General features: G+C 36.4%; 1 protein-coding gene and 1 long non-coding RNA gene across 2 annotated transcripts; one reads left to right on the top strand and one right to left on the bottom strand.

Moving 5' to 3' along the window:
- Positions 1-1,943: 1,943 nt before the first annotated feature.
- On the top strand, positions 1,944-3,845 carry LOC141697524 (auxin-induced in root cultures protein 12-like). The gene is made up of 3 exons (XM_074501930.1): positions 1,944-2,560; positions 3,572-3,699; positions 3,817-3,845. Exons 1-3 carry the CDS (start codon positions 1,944-1,946, stop codon positions 3,843-3,845), a joined length of 774 nt encoding a protein of 257 aa, XP_074358031.1.
- A 534-nt stretch (positions 3,846-4,379) lies between these two features.
- On the bottom strand, positions 4,380-6,054 carry LOC141698076 (uncharacterized). The gene is made up of 2 exons (XR_012564936.1): positions 5,913-6,054; positions 4,380-5,483 (listed from the first exon to the last, which is right to left on the bottom strand). It is a non-coding gene; the product is annotated as an uncharacterized LOC141698076 (long non-coding RNA).
- Positions 6,055-10,977: the final 4,923 nt, after the last annotated feature.

Below are 10,977 nucleotides of genomic sequence, written 5' to 3'. Positions count from 1 at the left end.
GGTCAAAAATTAGTTTGACTAGTATTAGTAACTAGTGTTTAGTGCTGTATTAGTATCTCGACTTGTTTAAAATTATTTTTAATTGATCCAACCGTATGGATGTCAAAATAAATATATTTTAATGATATAACCAAATTTTCACACCAAAATAATTTTATTTGGTTTGTTATTTTAACAGTAAAGTAGTAGTTTGACCATTACCACTAACTAGTGTCTAGTCATTAATTGGTGTTTCGATTTTTTTAAAAATATTTTTTCTCGAGCCAACCGTATGAATGTCAAGATATATATATTTTAGTGATATAACCAAATTTTCAAAAATAAATAAATTTATTTGATAATTTATTTTCACAGTCAAACATCGGTTGACCAGAATTTTTTCTGGCTCGGCTCGGCTCGGCTCGGCTCGGCTCGGCTCGACTCGACTCGGCTCGGCTCGGCTCGGCTCGACTCGGCTTGGCTCGGCTCGTTTATGTTCGCGAACAAGCTCGTGTTCGGCTCGTTAGTTAACGAGCTCGAGCTCGAACACGATTTTTGTTCGATAAAAAAGCTCGGCTCGGCTCGGCTTGGCTCGGCTCGTTTATGTTCGCGAACAAGCTCGTGTTCGGCTCGTTAGTTAACGAGCTCGAGCTTGAACACGATTTTTGTTCGATAAAAAAGCTTGGCTCGGCTCGACTCGGCTCGGCTTGGCTCGGCTCGTTTATGTTCGCGAACAAGCTCGTGTTCGGCTCGTTAGTTAACGAGCTCGAGCTCGAACACGATTTTTGTTCGATAAAAAAGCTCGGTTCGGCTCAGTTCGTCAGAAAAAAAAATAAAACTCGACTCTATTTGATCAAAACTCGACTCGGCTCGGTTGGTGAACAGCCCTAGAATTAGTAATACGTAGATCATGATTTGGTGCATAGAATCTGTTGAAATACGTGCATACAGAAATGATGTTTGTTTAATGGGGGGTGTTGTAAGAAATGTTGTGTTCGTAAGCAATGACATAAGGAGAAATGCAAAGTAAAAGCATAAACTTCACGGGTTCAGTCAGGTGTAAAAGATGGGTAGAATAATAGTAGTACCCGAAAATTGCTGCAATGTTTAAATTTAAAGAAGAAAGGCAATTTCGTGTAGGGTTCTTGTTTTCCTTCTTTCCCACTGAACGGGTAAAATTAAATTTGAGTGGGGTCAAAAAATGAAGTGAGCTTCTAGAAAGCAGGAGCATTCACGACGTATATGATCCCATAAACAAGGAAAGTTTGGTTAACTTGAGACGGGATATAGATGTGCACGGGAAAACTACCATATACAACAAATTTCATTCTAACTAACTTTTGTAGAATTGTAACTAACTGATGTCTCATGAAGGCATGAGACATCAGAAAAAAATTTGTAATGGATGTAGAAAAAATTTGGAGTTGTAACTTGTAGGGAAATTAGCCTATTATATGAGCCCAGTATATGAGTGTTACATTCATATTCTTATTTGGGCCGAGTAGTTATGTATCACATTTCTAATTCTATTTTTGGGCTTCGGTCCCTGGCCCATAAATGATCATGTATGTACTTGTACTCTGTGTTCAATCATCTCTGTTCATGCATGTAATTAAATATGTAAGTATGTAACCAAGTATGCAACATTTGATTTATATAACTCGAAAATCGGTTCGGCTTGATTAAGTCTCAAAATTTAAGTAATCGGTCAATTTTTAGAGTAGTTGATTTCAACATCCGAGTACTGATTTCCGACTATTCGAATACTCAACCGAGTCGTAGATTTTTAGACTGTTGGATTATTATACTCATACGTTCATGCAACTAATACATGCTTTCAAATTCAGTTTTCTTATCCTGTACATGAAAACTTGCACATTTTACCTACAACAATCTTATCAGTTCTTCAATCTTCATATTCCATACGCCCCTTCAATTTTCTCTCTCTCGAAACAAATAAACCAATGGCATTTCCTCGATTTCTCCGAAACTCGATTCTTTTACTACACATTTTATTTCCCACATCACATTCCCTCACCTGCACTTCACAGAACCTGACAAACAGCCTCTACAAAAACTGCATTGATCTTCCTACCTTAAACTCTTACCTCCGCTGGACTTACCACGCCTCGAATTCATCGCTTTTCGTTGCGTTTCTCGCTTTGGCATCACCCAACGACTGGATTTCATGGGCCATCAATCCATCTTCTGCAGGAATGGTCGGGGCTCAGTCTTTGATCGCATTGAGACAATCGGATGGATCAATGTCTGTCAAAACCTACAACATTAGCTCCTACGAAACAATTGTTCAGTCGGATATTTTATTTAATGTTTCGGATTTATCTGCCCAATATTCCAATGGAATTATGAAAATCTTGGCTACCTTAGAATTGCCAGAGAATACAGAAGTTGTAAATCAGGTCTGGCAAGTCGGTGGCTCTGTTATCGACGGTGAAACACCGGGTAAGCATGGCTTGGAGGACGCGAATTTGAACGCTAAAGGAAAGCTGCACCTGCTGGATCATGCAAAGATTACTGCCACAAGTGCTGATGCTAATAGTAGTGGAACCTGGAGTTCAAGGTTCCTGAGTAGAAAAGTTGCTCTTTTTATAATGTTATATTTCATTTTTATTCAAATTTTAGATTATTGAATACGAGTCAATAGTACTGAAATCAAAAATTCGTTTCTTCGTCCATGTAATAATTGATATTCAAATTTCGAATAACATTATGGTTTACTTTTTCTTGTTGCCAAGCTCGAGTTGTACTTCTATATTATTCCCCAACAGTTTCATAAAACACTACAAGAAAAACGGTCAATTGCAACATAAAGTTAGTGACCAAGTACTAAACAATATCAATATATCATAATACTTTCTCCGTGTATGTGTATACTCTTTACGGAGTTTGTTAGAAAATAGTTGAGAGTTTAGAAGGTGCTAATGGCGGGAGGTTGATTGGGGGCCCTTGGTGGCCATGACTTAAAGCAGAGGTAGTACGTTTTAAGCTTTGGTAAGTAGAAGCTTGGACCAATATTGATGTGATCACCAACAAATTAGATTATGACCTCCATCAAACATCAATCTCCAATCTCCAACTTACAAGGACAAATCAAGTATCCCTATCTTCTAATTTGTTTTAAGGGCTAATTTTGCTTCGTTGTAATTCAAATACGTAACTAAAAGTGCACAGGGCCTTTTTTGCTTCGATGTAACTTGAGCGTATAATAAGAGTTGTTTAAAGTCGTAATTCGAGACCTAGTTTGATTTGTTGTAATTCGAGTATGTAACTAGAGGTTACTCGGCTAATCTTTATAATATAATTATAATTGGTGTGGGAGTTTACAAATTATGGAGCCAACGACACCTTCGAATCTTTACTCCTTACTAAAAGTGTTAAAAGTGTTTAAGGCCAATTTTGCTTTGATATAACTCAGCATATATTAAGAGATATTTAAGATTGTAAATATATTTCAGCATATATTAAGAGATATTTAAGATTGTAAATATAATAATTACCATATGTTAATTTCATAATAAGACTACTAGGTTCTCTGTGAACGCTCTGTGACAAACTGAAAAGATGAACATAGATGTGCAGTAAATGGAACTAGTTGCAATGTTAAATATGGAACAAGTTGCGATGTTAAATATGATCCTGAAGCATTCTGTGTTTCTTTTTTGATGCTGCAATTAGCTGAGAAATGCATGCAGCAGGCAGGTAACTGGTTGATATTATTGGCAGGCCATCTCTGGCTTGATCATAACTATAATGTTCTGCCTGGAGTATTAAGTCATACCAAATTTGTAAAATTTTAAGATATATAAACAATCTCAGGTGTGGAGCTCTTGCCCAAATCACCATAAATTTCTTTGTTCTAGGTCTTGTTCTGTTTGGGTGAACTGATGAGCAAAAGACTAGAATGAAATGAAAAATGATACAAATAATACGTCAAATTTTGATTAACAAGACCCCTAAATAAGTGTCACCATATAGCACATTATAAAAAATAATATATATTTAGCTTTCACATCTAAATGTAACTCAAGAAATATCATCTAGCCATCACACCAAGCAATTTGAGCTGCACAAAGCCTTTAACAGTTTATGCTAGTATAAGGTTGGTAAAACTTTGTTCTGTTTCCATGCACACTTAATGTTTATTCAGGGAAGCTCTCGCTTCTCATTATTTCAGTAGAATTTTAATTTCAACACATAAAACAGGTGTTAATATGGATATCTAGCTTTCACAGATTACATGTTCATAAATCTTGTGCTATCATAGTAATTTTAATGAGGTATTTATACTATCCTTTCATTTAATGATAATTGTCAGAATTATTTTCTTCACCTAGAATTGCATTGTTGTAAAAGCATGTACATTGAGCATTGGAACAACATTGAAAACATAAATTTTGTCAATACAACTCAAATCTATCTCCATAATATTCAAACTCATATAAGAATTACCTAGATGGGCAAGAAATTATTGATTGACAAACATGCACCAACAGTATAGATCTTTTTAGGAAGCACGGTGATGATTAGGTCAGCAGGATTGTGAGGAGAGAGCTTAAATCTGAACTTGGTGAGAGAAAGTTGGGTTCGGCGCGGAGAATAACTAGCGGAGTAAGCAGCCAAGCACACAAGGTCACTCCCTAAATGAAACATAGCGTCATATTCCCTTCTCCAGATATGCTGCGGAAGCTCAGATGTAAATACAATCTTAAGCCACTGTTTGTTGGTAACATGATATGCAGCAATAAACTCTGGAGCCTCAGGTAAATAAAAAAAAATCACCCCATCAACAAAAACAAGTCTGGAAGACCAAGCGAAAGGTTTGAGAACTAGCTCCCACAGATTATTGGCTGGATAGTAGGCAAACAAAGATGAAATGCTCACAAAGTGGACGAGGATCCGGTTATTCTGAGGGTCAGCCACAGCAGATGCAGCAGAATGTGGGTCAAAAAAGTCTACACCGGGTGGCGGAAGCAAGGTCTCCCACTTGTTTGAGGTGGGATCAAAAACATGTGCTGTCTCTGAAGGACCCCTGCAGCGGAATAGATATATCTTACCACCAAACGCGACCACAGCAGGGTTAGGGCTACGGCCATCATTCACGAAAGGGCCTTCCTTCCACCCATCACCACTGTCATTGGCCAGATCCAAATAAGACATGCACTTGTGATAGTGTGACCCTTTTTGGTACATAAAGAATCAGGTGGTTTTGGTATTTTTGGTATTGCATCTTCTGGTACAGCACCAATCACATAGATGACAGAGCCCACAGAAACCATGGCATTCAAACCCGAGTCCTCTAATAGAGCATAAGGGCATTCCGACACTTGACCATTACACATATCAAGGGTGTAGAATTCACTGAATTGAAACCCCCCTACATCAATACACACAAAGTGCAGAAAAATCTTTTCCTTCACCGCCGAACTAGCACAACTCTTTTCTACTACCTCATCCCCCATTGAGTTATACCTTTCACAGCACAGCTAACAAGATACGATGCACACGAATTAAAACAAAAATTTGTCACTTAAAGGGACCATGTATCTGAAATCCTACGCTTGCAATACTCGACAAATAAATCTACATGGGGAATTATCAAATTAAAAGTTTAAAATTTTCAAAATCAAGATTTAGGGTTTTAAAGATTTGGGGAAGAACATCTAAGAAGCATAAAAATCAATTCTTGAAATCTTTTCAATCAAGATTTGGGGGAGAACATTCAAGAATCAATTTTTTAAGATTTAAGGTTTGGTAAAGAACAGTCCAAGATTCAAAATTGAGACTTTGTAATATAATTACCCAACAAACCATTTATCAACATCAAAATTGAAACTTACTAATTTAAAATCAATTAGAGAGTTCACATCAAATCAAATTAAGAAATTTGAGATACAAGAAGCTAAAAGAAGTACCTGCAGAGCCACACACAACCCAGTAAATATTAAAACTAGTACGTTTTTGTGCACACCAGGAGGGTTGTTCTTTTTTATAGTCTGTGTTTGATAAAAGTTATATATTACGTTAAAAAATTTTATTTTGCTCGGCCATGATAGTCTGTTTTCGGGTTAAATGACATCTACGTCACTTAACTCATTATTAATTATCATCCAACTTAAAAAAAAATTCAATTAATTTATATAAATTTTTAAAATTTTCACGTAGGTCATTAACCGTACTAACGTTAAGTAATGGACGGAAAGATGAATTAACTGTTTTTTCTCCAACCAGCATGGGCAACCATTAAACACTATATCGACCCATCCATTTAAATAATTGTGTCCATTTTTCCTTTATTCCTTTTAATTTCATAAAATCTCCTTCCTTTTACAAATTCTTCATCTTCTCCGTTTTTCTCTCCATTCTTCTTTCGATTCTTCTTTCTTCCATGTAAATAAATGAACCTAATTTTACCACATAGTACATCAAAACAATTTCATCCGATTGAGTTTGTACCCTAATTTCACCCTAATTTAATGGCAGAATTTCATTATCTTCAACAAATATTATCTTCATCTTCAATAATTAAGATTCCATATTCTTCATTGTTTGGTTGAGTTACATGAACCTCTAACACCTGATCGAGTTCGTACCATCTTTACAATCCGGGCAAACATTATCTTCATCTTCGATAGTGATTGAAAGGCATATGTTATAGCCTACTCGTTTATTCGAGTATTTAACTCAACTCAAATAAGAATGTAATAAGTAAATAGTGGATCAATCATCAGAGAGATCTCACAATGTAACATCTGTCAAAAAATAAAGAAACATTGTTCATCTGCAGACTTGAAGATTCACTGGAAGAAGTTCAAGAATTTGATCATGCCTCAGTGATATAAATCAAGATCGTGGATTTAATCAAGTGACAGAGATCTCGTCAGGGTATTATTTATTACAAGGATTCAATCAGAACAACAAAGTCAAGACATGAAGAAACGTCACGAAAGTTAGTCACTCATGAACCAGACAGTACATCGAGTGTCAGCATTGAAGTGGCGGAATTGATTCATAAGTCTCAGTGACTTTCAGAAGATTGTCAGAAGAATGGATGCTGCTCAGGGTTAGTATTAATTCTCTATTAATTAATTAAGTCATATAATTTAATTATGAAAATAAATTATATCTGCAAAGATTAATTTATTTGATTAATTAAATTAATTGATTAATTAATTCTGAATTAATATTAAGGTTTTTCAGAATTTTAATTGATTAAAATCTGTTTTAATTCTAAAAAGACAACTGATTGTACTAGTATGACAATCGGTATGACAATTGATAGTCATACCGAAAGTCATGCTAATTCAGTTGATTGTCTTGATAGAATTATTATTTAGATTAAAATCACTTATTAATTCAGTAAGACAATTTCATTTGAACTAATATGACAATCGGTATGACAATCAATAGTCATACCGAAAGTCTTGCTAGTTCATTTTAATTGTCTTGCTAGCTCTAAAAGATTGTCACACCGAAAGTATTATTGGACAAAGGATTGTCATACCAGTTCATTTGATCTCGGCTGTGTTGATTAAAAAGAAGCAGAAGCATCCAATTTACTCACTCACACAGAAAAGCAATCAAACAGAAGCCAAGAACAAAACAGAGAAAAAGCAGCCAAATATTTCATCTTATCTGCTAATTCAAGATCACAATTTCTAGCTTGTAAAGTTAAATCCAATCAACTAGAAATCACTCTCTTGTTCTTGTGTAACAATCTAGCGGATCAAAATCCCTAGAACTTAATCTCAAATCGCATTTAGCATTTGATCTTTTAATTACAAAAATAGAAAAAGTTCATGTCGAATTTATTCTAGATTTGTAATAATTGATTTGAGATTAATCCCTTGTAACCGATACCGTAGTTGTAACACCTTTCAAGTTTAATAAAAGTTTTATTTAACTTGAATTTTGTTTCACAATTTTATTCCGCATTTTATTCGACTTAACGGTATTGTTTGCATTCAACCCCCCCTTCTACAAATAAATTGGGACCTAACAATTGGTATCAGAGCCTTCTGATTAACGTACAAATCTAGATCCTAGACTTTTGTGTTTCTTTCACTTCTTGAATTTTTTATTCACTCAAAAAAAAAAATCATAATGACTACACAAAAAGTTGGAACCGTTAAAATTCCACTTTTCGATAAAGAAAATTATGTTATGTGGAAGAAGAAGATGCTACTGTTTTTACAGGTTGCTAATCCCAAATATTTGCAAGTGTTGAAGAAGGGTCCAAAAATTCCTATGGTTATGGAACCAGAGGTAATAGAAAATGATGTGGTGATCACCAAAGCGAGAACTTATGTGAAGGATCCTGAGGACTTCTCTCCTGCTGAAATAGAAGAAGCTTCCCTGGATGCTAGCCTTCAATTAATCTTAGTAGATTCCCTTAATCCCCTGATGAATAGACATGTGATGAATTGTAAAGATTCCAAACATATCTGGGAAACTATTGAGATTATTAATGAAGGCACAGAGGAAGTTAGGGAGAACAAACTAGAAATCCTAACCTCTGAATATGAATATTTCAAATCAAATCCAGGAGAAGGAATCACTGAAGTGTTTGAGAGGTACAATGCATTGATCAACAACCTGAACATTAATGGTAAATACTATTCCATCAGGGAGGTCAACAAAAAGTTCCTTTTAACACTGCCAACTCATCTCGAACATAGAATCACTGCCATAAGAGAAGCAAGAGATCTGAGTGAGATTTCTTTGGAAAGGCTCTATGGTGTGTTAAAGACTTATGAGTTGGAGCAGATTCAGCAGAAGGAAGTTTACGGGAAAGGAAGAGTGGTCAGCACGTCTACTGCTCTAGTAGCTGATGAACAACAACAACAACCACAATATCAACAACAATCTCAACAGTCAGAAAGAATGGTACAGTCTTCCAAGGTTGAAGATAATGTGATAGTAGCAGAATTTGATTCTCCTACTACAAATCAATCAGGAGATGATTATTATTCCTTGGAAGAACTGGAGCAATTGGAGGATGAGTCAATGGCCCTGATTGTCAAGAGATTCTCAAATGTCAGATTCAAAAGGAATCCCAAGTTCAAGTACAAGTCCAACTACAACAGATTCCAGAAAGGTGGATCTTCATCCTCTAACACCAGCAGTGGTGGGTATAAAACAGGGATGGTTGATCGAAGCACCATTCGATGCTTCAACTGTAATGAGTTGGGACACTTTGCCACAGAATGCAGGAAGCCAAAACAAGCTAGGAAGAACTCTTACGATTCTAATCAGAAGAGTAAATCTGAAAGGGCGTACCTGGCAAAGGGAAGAAGCTGGGATGATACTGACAGTGAAGATGAAGAAGTTGGGAATCTTGCTCTCATGGCTAGTAATGCAAGCACCTCATCGTCAAGAAAAGAGGGCATTAAACAGGTACAACCGGTAGTGTGGATTCTTGACAGCGGATCGTCAAGACATATGACCGGAGATAGAGCCCTGCTATCAAATGTGGTTGAGAAAGCTGGCCCAGTGGTTACCTTTGGAGATAACAGCAAAGGTTTAACGGAGGGATATGGCTGTTTGCAAGCTGAAAATGTTATCATTGAAAATGTATATGTTGTGCAAGGACTTGAACACAATCTGCTTAGCATTAGTCAGTTCTGTGACAACGGCTACAATGTTTTATTCGACAAGCTGAAGTGTCATATTCTGCACAAGAAAAGTGAAAAACCCTCCTTAATGGGAATCCGGAAAGGAAATCTGTTCGTAGCTGACATGAACTCTGGAAGCAATCTTGAAGTCAATTGTTTCTATGCAAAGGCATCGTCAGATGAGAGTTGGCTATGGCACAAGAGACTTTCCCATCTCAATTTCAAAATAATGAATTCTCTTGTCAAAAGAGAATTGGTAAGAGGTCTGCCTCAGCTGGAATTCTCTCCAGAAGGACTATGTGAGGCTTGCCAGAAAGGAAAGTCAAAGAAAGCAAGTCACAAAGGCACTGACACATCTTCCATAACTGGTGTTCTGCAATTATTGCACATGGATTTATTTGGTCCAGTTAATATCCTTTCTATGTCAAAGAAGTGTTACTGTCTTGTGATAGTTGATGACTATTCCAAGTATACGTGGGTTTTATTTCTTCACTCTAAGGATGAAACACCACAAGTTGTGATTGATCATATCAAGATGATTGAGTTAGATTCTAACGTCCCTGTTAGAGCAATAAGGTCAGATAATGGGACAGAATTCAAGAATACACTTCTCAATGGATTCTGTACAGACAAAGGGATTACCAGACAATTTTCAGCTCCTAGAACCCCTCAGCAAAATGGAGTGGTAGAAAGGAAGAATCGTACATTGATTGAAGCTGCAAGAACGATGTTAAATGAATCAGGTCTTCCAATGTACTTTTGGGCTGAAGCTGTCAATACTGCATGTTATACTCAGAATCGAACTCTAATCAACAAAGACTTCATGAAAACTCCTTATGAGATTTTGAATGAACAGAAACCTTCTATCAAATACTTTCATGTATTTGGTGCCAGATGCTTCGTGCTCAAGGATGGAGATGATCGTCGTGGTAAGTTCGAGGCAAAGGCATATGAGGGTATTTTTGTTGGATATGGAAGAAGATCATATAGAGTGTATATCATTGATCAACACAAAGTAACTGAAAGTGTCAATGTTACATTTGATGACACTAAACTCCCTAGTATCCAAACTGGAGATCCTTCTGAGAAACTGAAGTTTGATGATACGTCAGATTCAGAATCAGAACATGGTCAAGAACCTGAGGTTGTTGCTGGTGAAGAACCTGTTAATCCTGATGATACTCAAGGTAATAGTGATGGAAACTTTGGCAACAATGGAGATACCACTGCTACTGACGAAGAATCTTCAAGTCAACATGGCAACAACTCAGGGGGAGATGCTGAAGGATCATCTAGTAGGACACAACATCACAATGAATTTCAAGGTGAATCATCAAGATCAAATCTTCCAAGACAGACTGTCTGG

This window comes from Apium graveolens, chromosome 11 (assembly GCF_009905375.1).
Source record: "Apium graveolens cultivar Ventura chromosome 11, ASM990537v1, whole genome shotgun sequence".
NCBI lineage: Eukaryota > Viridiplantae > Streptophyta > Magnoliopsida > Apiales > Apiaceae > Apium > Apium graveolens.
This window is presented reverse-complemented; position numbering and strand designations above follow the sequence as displayed.